The sequence below is a fragment of the Anser anser genome (genome assembly GCF_964211835.1).
Source record: "Anser anser genome assembly, chromosome: 27".
Lineage (NCBI taxonomy): Eukaryota > Metazoa > Chordata > Aves > Anseriformes > Anatidae > Anser > Anser anser.
This window is the reverse complement of record NC_139748.1, coordinates 7,716,842-7,734,934: the sequence shown is the minus strand read 5'-3', so window position 1 is coordinate 7,734,934 and position 18,093 is coordinate 7,716,842. Positions and strand designations below refer to the sequence as shown.

Genomic DNA, 18,093 nt, shown 5'->3' with positions numbered 1-18,093 from the left:
CCTTGGGCAGCGGGCGGGGCGGGGGGGCGGGGCCGGGAGGATGGTGGCGCATGCGCGCTGCCCTAGGGGTCCGCGGAGCTCGGCCCGTCCGCGTCGCCGTCAGGGTGGGGGGGCGGCGGCGGAGCTGGGGCGCTGCTCCCCGGGGGCGCGCGGTCCGTTTGGCCCCGGCCCCGCCCGCCGGCCCCGCCCCGCCCCGCCCCGCCGTCGCTGTGCCGACGGCATCCTGCCGCCGCGTTCAGCGCCTCGCCACCCCCTTCCCGGGGGGCTCCGGTAAGCGCCGCCGCCTCGTCGGCCCACTGCTGCCATGCCGGTGCTCCGTGTCCACCCCCCCCCCGGGGCCCTTTGCCGCGGCGGCGGTGGGCAGCAGGGCGGCCGCACCCCGCCCCCGTCCTCCCCCCCGGGCTTCCGCCTCCGATGGGGCTGGGGGCGGGCGAGCTGCGGGCCGGGGGCCCGGGTGCCCTCCGCGTCCCGGGCCGGCGGCGGCCGCCTCGTCCGCTCCCCGGTGCCGAGCCGCCGTCCGGGAGCGCCCGGCCCCGCCGCTCTCCGCGGGTGCCGCCGAGCCCGCGGCACCTGTCTCGGCTCGGCGCTGCAGCCTCTCGCTCTCGCTCGTCTTCCCCGTCCGCGGGTGAGGCCCCCGCAGCCCCCTCCTCTCAGGTCGCCTCCGCGCTCTGTCCGCCGGCGGCAGCGGCTCCCCCTCGGCCGGGCCCGGCGCCGCCCCGGGCAACGTGGCCGAAGGGGCTCGGAGGCGGGGGGGGCGCTTCGCAGCGGCGCGGCGGTGCCTTACAAGGAGCTGCGGAAAGTAAGCGGCAAAGGGTGGCTCGTGAAACGGTCCTGGCACCCCGGTACTGCAAAACGGGAGGCGTCCAACCTGCCGGGTAACGGTGACACAGCTCGGTCACCTCCCCGGCAGGTACGCTGCCGCCGGGGAAACTCGGCTGAGATGTAGATTTACGCTTCGAATCTTTGAACCGCAGTTGCGTTTTAGAAAGCAGAGTTAGGTTGTCAAATATGCCCTGAAGCTGTGCTGCCAGTTGCGAGGGGCACACTGACACATTTCTTGAGAGAATCCGGTTTGTAAATGTAGGGAACTTAAACTAGGTCTTCGGTGAGTGTGGATTGTTTGACTCCAGCTTGCTCAAAGGCAGCGACTGTGTTTTACTGGGTTTCTGTGTGAAATCATTCAGTAAAAGGGAGAGTGCTTAAAATCCGCTGAATACCTTTTTCTCCTTCCTCAGTTGTTCTGTTATCAGGATGGCTTTCAGGGTTTTGAATCAGAATTTCAGGATTTTGAATCAGAATTTCATAGCCAAGGAGTTGGCAGGCAACTGCTGGATTTATTTCTGCAAGGGTCAAAGGGAGCTTCTGGATTGCGTAGATTGGTGTGATGTTCTGAACTTTCAGCGTTCATTGGAGAAATGCTGAAAGAGAGAAAATATTGGGAGAAATAAACATTTTCAGTGGTGCCTGAAATTGTGGTTTTTGAGGCATCGTGTTTCTTAAGCTTCCTTCCCTCTTACTCTCAGATCAAAAATGTTCAAAACAGGAAGCTTGACTTGTACCTTTTTTTTTTTGCAAGACTTTTCCCTGTTTAGTCCTCGTTTGGGCAACTGGGCTGCCAGCATTTTGTTAAAATCGTAATTCTGGTCTCTGTGAATAAGCATCTCTTAACTGATTGTATCTCTTGTTTGAAGGTTATTTGTCATTTACTATGTCAAATGTTTCCTCCGTTTTTCTTTCCTAATAGCCATGGCAATGACAGGCCCAACACCGTGCTCATCCATGAGCAACCACACCAAGGAGCGGGTCACAATGACAAAGGTGACATTAGAAAACTTCTATAGCAATCTCATTGCACAGCATGAAGAACGGGAGATGAGGTAAAAATCTTTCTTGCTTCCATTCCTGGATATGAGCCAGACGCACATACTAACTGCGTTTAGTTGTCTGGATCTGGAGCAAAAATAGAAAATCTATGCTGAGCATGTACCTAAGCTCCTGAGATGGGTACCTGCCTGTGGCTTGGCATGAGCATCCAGAGGCAACTGCTGGATTTCTGAATCCCACGGTAATTTAGGCTGGAGTTTCTTCTGGAATAAATTGAAATGTGCTTGCAAATGCAAAAGTGATAGGACTGTTATCAATTTTTATTTTATTATTTAAAGTGTGTTTGATTATTTGACTAAGTAGAAACTAACCCTAAGATATGCTTGGCATCATTCAAATACAATTCTGAAGCTGAAAGCCAACATTTACAAGTGTTTGTCCCGCCTGTGACTGTTCTGTTGCCTGTTCTCATTTTACGTACCTGGTTGTAATATTTAAAATCAATTTTATAGCATCAGTTTCAGCTTGGGTTATAAACTGTCACTGAGTTGCCTGATAAGGGAAGGTAATCTGAAAGGCAATGAAAGATTGCTGTAAGAGCTGTCACCTAAGGCTTACTTCTTGTCTGAGTTAACAGAACCTATCACATCTCTCTAAATATATTGGTCAAAATATGCCAAGTAATTTATCTGAGAAATATTATTTTTGTTTTCTTTTGGCTGGAACCCTCTGATTTGCTGAATACCCTCAAGCTGTAGCACTGGGACTTCTGGCATGCTCCCAGCTTGCCATGTAGTCTATAATCAGAATTTTCAAAAAGGTTCAGTGTTTATTTGACTGCTGACTTGCTGCCAAAAATCCAACTTGTTCCAAGAGAATTGCCTGCTAACTACAATAACTGCAGAAATGAGGAAGCAATTTAGAAATAAATACTATCTTGTGTACATATTTTCTCCAAAATTTCAAATTAATGAGAGCTTGAGGCCTAATCAAAACAGAAGATGTTACTGATTTAATTCCTTGCTTTGTCTTTGCATAGTTCTTGCTTTTTTATTATGAGTGTTAGTGTGTACTTCAAAAACCTCAATGACAGTTTTCTTCTAAAAATTTGAACAAACGTACTAAGGTATACTTCTTTTAAAAAATAAAAAAAAAGATTGATGTATCTGTGGCTCTGCAATTTGGAGTTTAAATACTATTGATAAAATTTTCACTGAAGCACAGATAGGGCCTATTAAGGATGTTTAGGGGAATTTCAGCATCACTCAGTCATGCTGAGCTACTTAATTATGGGTGTTGCAGCAGCAGTCTTTTTTTGCTACTGGAATCACTGTTTTGAGTATGAAATTGGATGACTGGATACTTAAATAAAGGCAGAGCAATTTAAATGTGCCTGATTGTTGAAGCAATAGCTCAAAATATTATCACATCACAGCAGCTGTGTAGTGGCAGGAGACCGGAAGAGGATCTTGCAATGGATGACTTGCATAAAGACAGGGAATATTTTAGTACACTTGCAATGTTGTGCAAAACAATATGAGCAGGAGAGGAGTGGGGGGAGCAAAGAAAAAAACAAAAACACAACCCCAATTGTTCTGGAGTTTCAGAGCTATTAATGTGATCATCACTGTTGGGAAAAAGTTCCCACAGGGTAATAATAACGTATGATCCCTTAAGGCATTTCCCTCTCTTCCCCCCATGAAGTTTTATTTCCTTTCTTTCTTTGCTCCCAAATAATTTCTGATCTTCTAGGTGGGAGAATATGTATTGATGTGTCCTTTTCCCAAATATTTCGAATATCTCAGGTATTATGAAATAGAGAGTAACATTTTGCATGTAATGCGTCTGAGGTGCTGAGAAATTCAGTAGAGCTCCACAAAGCTGTTTAGATAGCTAATTGTCCCTGGAATAAGTGAGACCTTGGTGATTCAATATTTATTACGGCTTTGGCCTTAAGTGACTTATCCAGCTCTCAGAGAGACAGGAACTGGATCTATGTTCCTATACAATGAGAATATATACTTGATTAAGACGTGAAACTCAAGGGAGATTTAGATTATTGAAATTAGAATGGTAAATTGGCTAGAATGGTAAAACAGTAACACTAGATTATTCAAGATTAGTCTTGTAAATGATATATAAAGGAGAATCAGATATACTGTTACTTGCTGGCATTACATCCTCCTTTCACAGCAAGCACAGCCCAAAGGTGTTGGATATGTGCATGTGATTTTAAAAAAAATGTTAAAAGATTCAACTTTCTTCTAATTTGTCTCTTTTAGACAAAAGAAGCTAGAACAAATGATGGAAGAAGAAGGCTTAAAAGATGAAGAGGTAATTAATATGGGAAAATTATTTTAATGGTTTAGTAGTACAAGTGATTTGCTTATACACCTAGCATTTTTACTTGGAATTGCTTTGATCTGCATGGAGTCTAACTGCAGCCTTGTTATCTTTTCCATAAACTTTAGAAGAGAATCAGGAGGTCAGCACACGCACAAAAAGAAACAGAATTTCTTCGCCTTAAGAGAACAAGGCTTGGTTTGGAAGACTTTGAATCTTTAAAAGTAATAGGCAGAGGAGCATTTGGAGAGGTAAGTGTAGAAAAGATGACTACAAGTATTTTCAAATAACGCTGGTATTTGCCAAAATCTTATGTAGTTCACACAAGTGAAAGATAAATGTTGTAGGAACTGCAGAGTAGTTTTAGCTTAAGATGTGGTAACGTCTTTATGCCTACAAAATACTGGTTTAAAAACATTACATGCTTTAAAGGAACATTAATGCAGTTGAAAAGAACTTGATGGGCAACCTAAATACAAATTTGGCAGTGTACTTTCATTCTGATCTCCTGGGGCTGGTCTTCGAGAACAGAGGGGGCTGGAGGGTCACTTGCAATGCTCTGTTCTAGTGGCCTTTTTTGGAGAAAGTGGCTTTGGACCATCTAATTTAGGTGCCTGGTTGCTGAATGTCATCTCTGTTACAATGATTTAATCTCTTCCAGTTAAGAGAACTTGTTTGCCATTACCATATACTATGTAACGCTTTTTTGTTCTTATAGTCTGATAAGATTTCATGAAACAGAGGCCAAGGGCTTCCTACCCAAAACCGTGAAGATGTGTGGTGATAATACTTGGTTTGACTCAAATTTTTACATACTTTCTAGGTGCGACTTGTCCAGAAGAAAGATACGGGGCATGTTTATGCAATGAAAATACTCCGTAAAGCTGATATGCTTGAAAAAGAGCAGGTGAATAGCCACCTTAACTAGTGGTGCTACTGTCTGTGATTTAAGTGACTTTGGGAGGTAATTGTGATGTATGTGTAGAGAGGAGTAATGGGCATCTAGGTGTCTAGGTTTACTATCTAAAAAATTACATGGATTTTTTCCCCATTTTGTGTGGAGGAAATTGGACAGAAAATTGTTGTATGAACTCATAAGGACTGTCTTCTAGTGGGTTTGGTCAAGCCTTTTCTGTTTGCTTATTTATTTTATTACGCCTTTCCATGTAACAATGCTAAAGTTTGAATATATAGTTTTCCAATAAATGGGATTATAGTAGTGGTGACAGGCTATAAATAAATACTGTTGTATGTTGCTGAATGGTTGGAATAGCGTTTTAAAAACAACCTCTAATGCTGTGCTTAGTCCTCATGGAAGTTGCAATTGTAACTCTCTTCCAAGAGACTCTTCATACTGAAGCAAGGTAGGACTGAACCCAGTTTCTACTTGAAAGCATGGGGAAGCAGAGGAGTCTTCCGAAAACTAGGTCAGTCCTCAAATGAAATCAGATACATAAAGATGGTTGTATGTTCCTCCTCATCAGTTTGCGATGATACATCTGATGATACCTATATATGTAACAGTATGTTACATATGCTTTTACCATTACGTGTAGATGATTCAGTACAGACATCAAATAGGTGGTTTACTGTGTTTCTGATTTATGGAATCAGATATAAATATCAAAGTGGTATGGCAACTAGAATTCCGACTCAACTGATGTACATAAAGTAATGGCATTTTCTGTTTTTAAGGCTTATCTTTGCTAGTACTTGTGGGAATATTGTCTGACACAATCATTTCTTGTTCAGCGCTGGGATGAATCTGGGAAGCACTCTGTGTGTTTCAAAAAATTAGGAACTGGTTTCCATTTCGGGAAGTACTCATTCAAAAAAACAAACAGCAGTGTTCTCGCACAGGAACTTTACGCAGCGCTGCTAACTTAGTGCTTGAGTCTAAATCTGTTGGAATAAGCTGAAGCTCTATCTTGAAGGATGAGTTAACTTTTTAGAATAGAGCTAGTTCTTGAGAGATCTAATTGTTAGAAATTTTCACAAAAATTTAAATTTTCTTCGTATAGGATTAAGCTGCTTATATAATAAACCATATGTTTCTCTTTCTGGATCTTCCCATGGTAATAAATTGTGTTCGGAGTGGTCTGTTATCTAACTAATTTTAAGACAAATGTTTTCATAGTATCACATGTACACTTCTGACTTGAAGACAACTTAGATGCTGTAAGAGTTGAAAGAATAAAAATGTAAATGTAGGTTATCTTTCTGTATAGAATCTTGTTGTTCAGGCTGGTAGTTTAAATTTCTCTAGCTTTATTTCTTGCTTTAAAAAATGAGGTTTGTGCATTCTTGCCCTTCTATATACGTTAACGTATGGCAGCAGAAGTCTAACAAGAAATATAGAAGTTATTCAAGTGTGAATGAAGGCAAAAGCCCCTGTAAACTTTCCAGTGGAAGCTTCAGAGCGTAAAAGGGTCTTTTGGATCTTGATCAAGGCTAATGTCGAGTTGGTGCTCATTGGGATTTATCAGATTTGGACGGGGGAGGGAAGAAGAAACAGTCCAGAAAAATATAGCAGTTTATTGAAAGCTCATCTTTTTTTCTGTCAAAAGAATATTTTTTTGGATTTGTTCTTCAATGTTACCGTATTTTAGTACCTGAAAATATCTAGGGGTGAAACTGTTGAAACTTAGATGGTGTTTCTGCCTTCATGCAGAAGTTTGGCTGCTGTCTTTTCAATATTTGATGCTTTTTAATATAATACTTGAATTGTCTGTGAAGTAAACACATCTTATAAAAAGACAGGCTTGTAATTAATCAAATGCATATGTATATCTACAGGTTGGCCATATTCGTGCAGAGCGAGACATTCTAGTGGAGGCAGACAGTTTGTGGGTTGTGAAAATGTTCTATAGCTTTCAGGATAAGCTAAACCTCTACCTTATCATGGAGTTCCTGCCTGGAGGTAATCACATGAAATGAAAAGGCTGCTTTTCTTTTCTTTTTGAATTTGTAATCTCTTAATTACAGATGCGGGCTGGGACTAGAGTATGTGTGGTTACTGTACACTGCTGTTTGTACCGCACATTTGTGAGGATACAAGACATTCCTAAAAATTTCTCTTTTTAAGAGTTAAGAGTACTAAGGTCTTCAGGTCAGGCTTTAGCTTATCTGCTTGTGTGTACTAGCTGCAGATGTTTGAGATGCAGCCTTAATAGTCTGCTAGTTCTTATTCTTACTCTTCGCTAGCTATCTGTAGAACCATCATCAGCTTTTGATTTCCTAACCCTTTGCTTTTAGCTGGCCTGCAGCAGAAACAATTAAGGTCCTTTTTCAGAGGATGAATGTTTGTCCTTGAATGCTAACACTGCTGTAACACTTAAGCTGTACTGAAAGCCTGTAATACATGTATGTGAATACAAACAAGAATGCTTTCTGAAATGACGCTGCACAAACGCAGTCTGTTTTTTTTGTAACAGCTCTGTAGCTGAAAGTATGTATTTTAATCAGTGATTCAGATGTGTAGTCAAGAGTGGCTGTCCACAGCTGACTCTTGTTTAAGGGATGTTTCTATGCCGTTATCTCATCTCTGTGCTGTTTAGCTGTTTCAATAAACGTAATGCAACTACAATACAAGCCTTTCACATACAGTGATATGAAGGAAAATACAAGTTTAACTCTTGGAAGTGCTGGGAAATTGGATGTATTTCTTTATATTAAATCAATTTAGATTTCCCAAGGATTTCAAAGCTTAGTTCTTTTCTTTGTAAATGCCTTCAAAATCAGTGAAATTGGAGTTTGTGTGTCTGTATACAAAGTCATTTGTATTTACCTTTGCTGTTGGGGTGGGGTTGATGCTTCTAGGTGATATGATGACGTTGTTGATGAAAAAGGACACACTAACAGAAGAAGAGACGCAGTTCTATATAGCCGAGACCGTGCTAGCCATTGATTCTATTCATCAGTTAGGTTTTATCCATCGAGATATCAAACCAGACAACCTTCTTCTGGATAGCAAGGTATGCACTAACCACTGGCCAATGGCTTGGTAGTAGTAAATAGGTCTTGTAATTTTTAATATTGACCTAAACTAGTGTTGAGAACTGTGAAAGAAAACAGTACTGTTTTCACAGCCCTGTTTCTCCTTGTCTTTGAAGGCGTATTTGCCATATTGCTGGGGGTGGTGGGGAAGAGCCAGTAAAGACCACCTCTGCGTCCTGTTGTATTCATACCACACTTCTGAGTTCTCTTGTGACAGTTGTTTAAACTATTGTTGGTTATTTCAGCTGCAATTTGAAATACACAGTTTCAGTTCTCCCCTCTTAGTCAAAGATGTTTCCTTTTGGTCTCCCATCTGTTATGCTCACCCTTGCCAGTTACTGGGTACACGATAGTATCAAATATGAAGGATCTAAGTGCTGCATTAGTGAGACGCAGAGATATCTTCCTCTGAATCAGGATGTATTTCTGAAGACTTATTTCGTCAGGTTACCTGATTGCTTCTAGATGGTTACTGGAGGTAGTTTACAGAAAGCTTGATTGTTCTGCTGTCCTATTGCTCACTACAAGTTTGCTTAAAATTAGCTTGTTTGGAACAGTGCCAACAATAAATAATTATATTCTGCTAGCCAGCAGACCAGCCAGCGCTGTTGGAATTACTGCTGTAATTCAGTATGTCTACATCTAGGCACAGATAAATTCAAGACTTCAGAAAGGATGGACATTTCGGTTACAGGAAAAAAATATCACACCTAATCAGTGTGGTGACAATATGCCCTGGGACAGATCCAAGCTGTTTCTTCTATCTAGCAGTCATTGCACAATCCAGGGACTACAGCTCCCTCTGGAGACATTTGCTTTCACTCTGAAGCAGTCAGTTTGCCCGAGCAGAGGCTTCTTGAAGTAAATTGGTGCTAATAAATAGTCTTTCTCTGGACAGTAGTGAAGAAAATACTAATAGCTTGATTCTGTGTGTATGTATCCAGTCTTATGCTAAAACGAGTAACGAAAAAGAGTGCATCTATTTATTACAGAAAAGTAAAGGGACTGGAAAGAAGTATGAAACTACTTGCTATGATAATTCTCATACTGTTTTTGTATTTTGGGCGTTTTTGTTTCTAGGGCCACGTGAAACTTTCAGATTTTGGTCTGTGCACTGGACTAAAGAAAGCCCACAGAACAGAGTTTTATAGAAACTTGAACCATAGTCTTCCTAGTGACTTCAGTAAGTTATTTGGCTTTGGAAGGGTATTTGCATACCTGCTCTTGGTGCCTGATAAAACACATTTCAATGTGAAGATAGAAGACTGCAGTTTGAGTGTAATCGTAACATTGCCTCTTGAAGTATAGCTTTGATTTTCTGTAAGACTTCTTTTATAAAAATAATCTCAGTTACTTTATTGTACACACATAGCTTCATTTCCAAAAGTTTGTTTTTCAGATGGATTCTGAGGTAGCCCTTCTTAACATGCATAGTAAACCTCAAACGAAAATTTGGTGCAACTCGTAGATGCTAGTTGTATCACACGTGTGACTTGAATTAAGAAATGTGCATGTAGTCTATGAATATTCAGTCATTTTTTCAAGAGGAATAACTTGCAGTTTAGCAATTGCCTCCTAGAGGCTGCTGACCACTCTGGTCTGCCTCTGCATGCACCTTTAACTTGTGCCAGGTAAACTGAGCAAGGCAAGGCTGAGGCAGGTTAGCATGTTGGTCTATGCTGATGAGCATGTCGGGACTGTAACCCCTTACTGGCACAGCTGAATACAAAATGAGCTGTTTGTCCGGGCCCCAGCAAACTTTTTGATCTTGGAAGGGCGATTTTCTTAAGTAGTGCGATGGATTTGGAGTAAAAAAATATATGTGTGTTGGATGACTGGTAGGATTCATTCATCCATATTCCAATCTCCTTTAGCTTTCCAGAACATGAATTCCAAACGGAAAGCAGAAACATGGAAGAGAAATAGACGGCAGTTGGTAAGTGACAATTTACCTGTTTTGAAATGATCTCTGAGCTAATTGCTTTCAAACAGTACATACAGTTAAACAACAGGCATTAATCCATGTCAGAATTTTGAACAAGGCTGGAGTAAAAACTCACCTCTTTCTTTTTAAAAGAGGAGTAACTCTTGTTTGTCCTTCATCCAGCTGCTGAACAGCTGTGCCTGAGATAGTGCTGCTGTAATTGTTACATTAATAGCTGATGCCTCCTAGCTGAAACTAATGTTTTTTGCCATTTGCAAGATAACAATGAGCTAGTGATCCATTTTGAGGTGTGTGTATATATATAGACAAAGGTACCTTTACCTATTTCCCTGGTGGTATTTTAAGACTCCTTGAGGTAAGCATGTTGTATTTTTTTTCTTTACATATTTTGAAAGAAAGCCTTTAATCAACTTTGACTATCTTATAGTGATCTTACAGACATAAGGTCTTACAGATCTTATTTTATAGGGATCTTACAGACAATCTGATGTCTTTCTCAAAATAACCATTGTTGCTCAAGTTCCACTTCCATAGCAGTAAGTTTTCTCTAAAGATATGTAACTGATGTTATTTGTTTCAGGCTTTTTCTACTGTGGGAACTCCAGATTACATTGCTCCTGAAGTTTTCATGCAGACAGGCTACAACAAGCTTTGTGACTGGTGGTCACTTGGGGTCATCATGTATGAGATGTTGATCGGTAAGAAACAGGCAATGCCTAAGTTCTTAGGAGGAATCGTGGTGCAGGATATCAGTTGTATTTATGTGTTTGGGATCAGGATCTCAAAGCATCTGCTGCTTGCATAGTTTATGAGAAGTCTTCTGACTGTTGCAGCGTAGACTTCAGTAACTAAAAGAATTATTTTTGCTTTTTACAAGATTGCATTTTTATTTTCAGGTTATCCACCTTTCTGTTCTGAGACTCCTCAGGAAACGTACAAGAAAGTAATGAATTGGAAAGAGACACTCACATTTCCTCCAGAGGTTCCAATATCTGATAAAGCAAAGGATCTTATTTTAAGGTGCCATTCATATGGTTTGCCAGTTAATACAATACTAATTTTGTCTTGCAAACTGTTCTATAGCTTCAATAGCCTGCTTCACATGGGAAAAATGATTGACAGCTACATATTTAGTTAAGCACATTAATCAAATGCTGAACTCCCTAATCAAATACATTTGTCTCTCAGTGGAACTCTTGACTGAACTATGCTAAAAAAGGAGCACCCATGTAAGTGCTGCTAGTCTGGCAAAATGTGAACGTTTCTGCTTTTTATTTTGTCTACAAGCTTCTCTTGGAAGTGACTTACTCTTTTTGCCAGAGCCAGCTTTTTAACATAGCAAGAGTTTTGGCATTGCGTGTACTGGAGCATACACACATTCTAATGCATGCTGACTCTTTCATTTTTATTTCTACATCCAGTATTTTCAATCACTTATCCATTCTCAGGACAAAAATATAAATGTCTAGCTTTTCAGACTTTGTGTTCTCCTAATCTATGCTTGTCCTGAAATAGAAAGGGCACATTATCCAGTTTTGAAGGAATACTGCATCTTAATTGCAGCATTTGGCATGATGTTGCTAAGCACACTTCATGTGTTGTTTCTGAAGTGGCAGTTCTTAGCCTTTTCCATGTATATGTTAGGAAACCACAGTAGTATCAGTTTGGAAAGCCATTCCATTTCTGGATGGAATGCTTTCATTTTTCCTTCATTTTCATTCTTCCTTCCATCCCAGATTTTGCTGTGAATGGGAGCACAGAATTGGTGCATCTGGTGTGGAGGAAATAAAGAGTAACCCATTCTTTGAAGGGGTTGACTGGGAGCATATAAGGTAAGATGCTTTGCAGAAAAACTAGCTGCTGGTCCTCCTGTTCAGCAGGAATGAACAACTTGACTGATGTTTATCATATCTAGATGTGGCTGAGAATATTTTTGGCCTTATCTGAAGCTTGCTGGAGGTCTAGGCGCCTTCTGTCTTTGAGTCTGTTAAGAAGTGGGAAGCATATGAATCCTGCTTTCTCCTGCCTTTGAAATTTTGATGCTGAATCTGCTCTTATTGGCAGGGAAAGACCTGCTGCGATTTCGATAGAGATTAAAAGCATTGATGATACCTCAAACTTCGATGAATTTCCAGAATCTGATATCCTTAAACCAACAGGTAAATGCTTTTGATTTTTCCTCTTCTCCAGTAGAATAATGTGACATTCCTGTTATTCTGAGAATCACACAATCCTACCAGTGAGATCCTAGGGTGTTTTGTTTTTATTTTTTTAAGCATGATTAAATTGTTAGCTGGTAGTCTTTGATGTAGGGGTGTGCAGGCTATTAATTTGGGTACTGGGAGTTGGGATGCAGACTTGTGGGGGAATTGGAAGCCATTTGAGAATGGGCATCTCTAAGAAGCAACAAAGCTCCCAGCAAATTCAGATTTCAGCAGGACCTTTGAGCCCAGTGCTGCAAGTACCTCCTTGCACTGGCTAATTCTTGCTAGTAGGTCTAACAGTTAATATGGGTGGGAAGAGGGTGGGACAGATGGGGACAATATGTTCTGGTGTAAATCTTTAAGGATCCTTGTATTGCACATCCAAGCATATTCAAACATTTGTCCAAGTGTTTAAAAAACACACATTATTGCAGTTTTTGATTGGTGTTGTAGAATGAAACTGAGTGCCTACCTCTATGATACTTTTTTTTCTTTAGAAGCATTCTTCCCTGCTCTGCATCCAGTGTTTTGTGTGAAAATAAACTGCAGTCTCCAAATAGTAATTTGTTTTTCCTATGTCTTTCAGTGGCAACAAGTAACCATCCAGATACTGACTACAAGAACAAAGACTGGGTTTTTATCAATTATACATACAAGCGTTTTGAGGGCCTGACAGCCCGAGGAGCAATACCATCCTATATGAAAACAGGAAAGTAATTAACCTTTACCTAGGACAACTTCTGAACCATGGAATTTTGTTTCTGTACCTTGGGGTTTTTTTTAACCCATAAAAGAACTTTTTATCTTTTTTATTATTATCATTTTCTTAAAGAAAACTTGAGGGCTATCGCCTCTTGGAGACGACTTCAAGACCCTCTTTTGTTACACACTCTGGCTGTTACTAAGGATTTGTTCTTTCTGCACCATTGAAAACTTCCACAAAATGTCATCTCTGCTGCAAGCATGTTTTGCTGCTTCAGGAGCAAGAGTTTTGAGTTTTCCTTTTAAATTCTTTGCCAGACTGTACAATCCATCAGGAGATCTGAGAAGGCCTTCACTTTGACATTGCAAAGCATGTGATGTTTATATGGATGATTTTGCCAGTCCTGCATTAAGTAACATATTCAGTCTGCCAGTTCTACCAGCACTGTTTTCCAGGTGGACTTCAGTATAATGGCAATAAAGCAATAATTACAGCTTGAGGCAGACAATTCTCCGGTAAACTATCTAGTGGAAAGATACAACATGTATTGCCTTAACTTTAGTTTGTAATAGTGTTTTTTTATAATGCTACGTGGAATCCTCTTCAATAGCCTTTCTTAATTTTGTTGCAGTGGCCTCAAGTTGCAGTGCACTTTACTTTTGGTACTAAAAGTGACCCTCAAGCCATTTAATATTTTTCTAAATTAAAAAAATTGCGCAACACTTTTTTTTTTCCTATACAGTAATAAGAGAAACGGGCCACTTCCTCCACCAAGCACCAGCAGTTTTCAGTTGCTGTATGAAAAGATGGATCTATAAGCAATGCAGATAATGAAGACTACAGCTAATAACACAAGTGGATCTGGAATAAGGGCAGCGAAAAGGGAGGAGAACTCATTTAACCTGATCGTTGGTAGTAGGCATGCTGGGTACAGCTGGGTCAGCCATGAGGTTTTTGGATCCTGATGCTGCCAACTTTTGGCCACTTTTAAGATTGGCATCTTCATCTTTTTTAGACAAAACTGTCTTCTGTGGCCTTTTTGCTCTTCGTTTTGAGCAAAACAGTATTAAATTATTCCATAAGTCTTGCTGACCAAGGCCTCCTTGATTTCCTTTAGAACTCCTCTTGCTGTCGTGACTGAACCAGCTGTCCTTGTAGTCCTCTGAGACAGTGCTTCATGGGGTCAGCTTTGGAGTGGTGGGACCCACTATGTTCTTCTTGGAATTTTGTCTAATGCAACTTATAAAAGTACATTCAGTTATGGTCAGGATGCTCTCCAGGAGAGCCCCAAGGTGCCTTTCCTTGCCTAAACATCTCTGAGAACATCGCTGCATTTTGGGAAGGAGGATTCTGCCTCAGCTGAGCTTTTTATAATGTTGATTAATTTTTATAATAATTTATAATCATGAGCATCCGTCGTGTAGTTAACTCTGCAGTTCCAGTGGCAGGTGGCATTAACCTTTGGGCCTGCCTGGTACTAGCCTGTAATTTGCAATTAGAAGTTTTTAAAACTTTGAGGTTTCTAAAAGCATTTATCAATTTGAACTAAGATTCTTGAAAACTTTTATTGGTGCTGAACACTAAAGGCATAGCACAGACAGAAAAGCTGTTTAGAAACAAAACAAAGCTGGAGCAGTGTTTCATAGTAATAGGAAGGCTTTCAGTTATGTTTAGTCCTAACTTTCTAGATTAGGAAATTGAAGAAAATAGGGTTTGTTATGAATTTTTTTTTGGTGCTTTTAGGGAATTTTCACCTAGATGTCTTTTGAATTGAGTGCCATCATGAAGGACTGACTCGGGGGGGACAGAAAGCACTGTATATAGCTAAGACAGGGTGATAACTCATTAGCATCATCTCCCTAACCATCTCCTTGTGCTTATTGTGTGTCCTAGGAGTTAAATGAATTGCCGTAATTAGATAGATACCACATGGATCCTAAAAACCTGAACTGCAAGAGTAGCCTTAATAGAAGTACGAGGAATACTGTAGTCAGTAGCAATTACTCATATGAATAAGGGCTAACTGGGGTAATGACTTATAGGATCAGGCTTTTTATCAGCTAGTCAGTAATACCCTACTCTACCCTCTTTATCTTTCATGGAGGGCTGATAGCTACTTCTCAAACTGTTCTCTCTCCTTATCCTGCAGTTTCTTTTAACCATTGGAAAATGTTGCTTTATAAACCACTGGAAAATTGAGAGGTATTAATACTGAAATGCTTAAAAAACAAAACAAAACAACAGCTTAGTTACTGCCTGAAAACTTAACAAAGCAAAATCTTTTAAAATTGCTGTGGATTAGGAGTAAATGATTTTGAGACAGTAGCTGCATTATAGCCCTTTAGTAAAGGGACTGGAATTTTTATTTATAAATACCAAAGATAAGAGAAACTATACAATTATAAGCTGTGATAATGTGCTGTGAAAGCCTTTATAGTAATATGTATTTTGCATTTTTAGTGTACACGTTTTAAGATCTTCTGAAACCTCAGATTGTTCACTTTTTTTGAGGTAAAAAGGTGAAGTTTTTCAGAAGTGCAAGCAACAGTTGGGTACCTCATTCCTGTGTCTTTCAGTAGGAGTTGGATGTCTGCATATAATCCTGTGAAAGCCTTGGACATCACTTTCCAGTGGTAGGTGTTGTATCTCAGTTGCATCATAAGCCTGCTTCCTATTACAGGCATTTACCAACAACCTGTTGTTTCCAGGATCCTTATTTCACTGCTAACAGACTAAGATTTTTGTATACCTCTTCCCTCACCAGTGTGTTAGCCAAACATTTTTATTAGCTGCTGGCTTACGTATTGATGCATATTGTCTTATGTATTTAGTTCTTTTTCAAGCTGCAAGCAGGGTTTATTTGGTTTATTTTTGCCCTTTTTTTTTTTAGCTGGACTTCTAGGAATAATTCTAATCTGGATTTCCAATGAATCAGAACTTGAGTTTTGATGCCAGTTCACCTTTGTATCATGCCTAACACAAAACTGCACTAAGTGTTTCTTATCACTGTGCCCTGATTCTGCCTTAACCCTATAATTTGAAAAAGTGTTCTGTAAATATTTAAAAACTGTTACCAAATTGCACTGTAAAACTTGGCAGATGTATTGTGTGATGCTGGAGGAGCCAATTTTTTATGGAACAATCTCTACATTGTAGTGTGTAAATAAAATCCTCTGAGCAAACACAATTTTGCTAGCGTGTTTTGTTTTGTTTGTTTTTTTACAAACTGGAATCCTGAGGGAAGGAATCTTTCTTTTTGATTATCTGGCAGACTTGAAAGTGGTTTTAGGCTCAGCTGTTGGGGCATAAGACTACAATAGTAGACCATGTTTGCAGATTGCATTTCTAAAAGATGCAGAGCTGACATAAGGGAACACCCTATTAAAGAGGGAAGTGCTGATCTTGTTACTATCTACCTCAGTAACTCCATGAAATGCCCCCTGGGCTTCCTACAGCCTTATTCACAAATGCTACCTTATTCACAAACTCCACCTCCTTTCCCAAGCTCCACTGAAAAAACTCTTGAAACACATCTAACACTAAAGAAGGGAATAAAAGGCAGGCCTGTTCCTGCTTTCCTGAACAAGGTAGAATTGGAAAGCTCCTTTCACAGCATATTAACCCAAAATAGCACTTTCATATGTGCTGCATAGTTTGTGGGTTAAGTACCCCTGTCTCGTACCTGTGCTATGTGCTGCTTTTAAGACATCACTACATCAAGTTGGCAAACTTTCTCGAGGCCCTCTCAGTACAAGGGGTAGCAATACTTCTGTGCAGCTGCTGGATGAGGTCCCTGCCAAACCAGCCCTGCTCTGTATGATTCAATATACAGCAAAGACTGGGTCACAAACCACATTTACTTTATGAAGCAAGGAAACACGACCACCTAGTGATCTACCCCACACCCATTCTCCACATTTAAAACAACATATAAAAGAGCCTAAAAAGCCATGTATAATTTATATTTTAATACACAGAAGAAACCATACATCTGTAGGAGTTCATAAATGCCATGGTCAACATTTCAGTATATCTAGAATAAGACCAAATGTTTCAGCATATCTAGAATAAGACCAAATGATGTTGTACCTGAATGGTGTGTAACTGAAAAAAAGGACAAAAAGCAAATGCTTATTTCCTCAACTTGACGCAGTGTTCCAATGGAATTCACTCTACTAAACAAACTAACTAAAATGCATCTCTAATTACTTGGAAAAGCCAATAAAGAACACAGGATTTTTGGAGTGTCTGCAAAACACTGCACAGAAGACAGATCACTCCATCCCCTACTATAAGTGCAATTGATTACACAGTACCAGAAAGTTCCTACAAGACACTGACCCTTTAGCCCTTAGGCAAGGGCTTGTTTCACTTAAGTGGCTGGGGTCACTGTTTCTAACAAACTGTCTGAATCCTTCAGGCCTAGCTAACACTGGAATCAAGGACAGACAACAGTGAAATTTGTTTTGGCAGAATACAGCACTAAGCTGTCTGATGATCAGCTTCTGATTCCTTGACACAGTCCTGGAAGTATAGGGTAGTGCTCGACAACGAGCACATTCAGGTCCTTAGAGAAGAACAAATGTAAACTCCAAGTAAATACCACTACACATTTACTTAAAACTTACACTGCTGTAAAAATAAATAAACACACAAAAAATAAATAAAAAAAATCCATAGGGCCTGGAGCTAAGCTCCATCACTGTTGGAGCGACAATCTCACAGCACTGCCTTTACTCAACTTGTGGAACATCTCACTTACTAAAGGAAGTAGTGGGTTTGGTCTGGCCCTTAGCTAGATGATTAGTGTGCCACATCTTCCTTTCTCTACTATAGGAATACAAATTAATCTACAGCAATAATGGAAAGTGATTGCACACAACTTAAACCACCTCTGTGCAGACACTGAAGGACACTTCTCCAATAACACATGGGCAGGACTTTTCAGAAGTAGTCATGCGGACCCAGGCATCAAAACCCCTGGGATTCCCAGGAGGGCCTGAAGCACTTTTGGAAATCTTCCCATAGGCACTTATGAAAATAAGAAATCTATTTGCTGCACTTAGGAAAGAAGCTAA

General features: G+C 40.3%; 1 protein-coding gene across 2 annotated transcripts; it reads left to right on the top strand.

The window, feature by feature from the left end:
• The first annotated feature begins 25 nt into the window (after positions 1-25).
• Positions 26-16,202, top strand: STK38 (serine/threonine kinase 38). 2 transcript variants are annotated; one of them, XM_083812844.1, is made up of 14 exons: positions 26-270; positions 1,745-1,877; positions 4,107-4,158; positions 4,296-4,418; positions 4,991-5,074; positions 6,964-7,087; positions 7,987-8,141; positions 9,244-9,346; positions 10,038-10,099; positions 10,689-10,806; positions 11,005-11,128; positions 11,845-11,940; positions 12,173-12,267; positions 12,899-16,202. In XM_083812844.1, the coding sequence occupies exons 1-14, from the start codon at positions 51-53 to the stop codon at positions 13,027-13,029; spliced, it is 1,620 nt and encodes a 539-aa protein (XP_083668970.1). In that variant the 5' UTR covers positions 26-50; the 3' UTR covers positions 13,030-16,202. The 2 variants fall into 2 exon arrangements, with proteins under 2 accessions (XP_083668970.1, XP_083668971.1); XM_083812845.1 differs by lacking the exon at positions 26-270 and adding an exon at positions 492-910.
• The last annotated feature ends 1,891 nt before the right edge of the window (positions 16,203-18,093 follow it).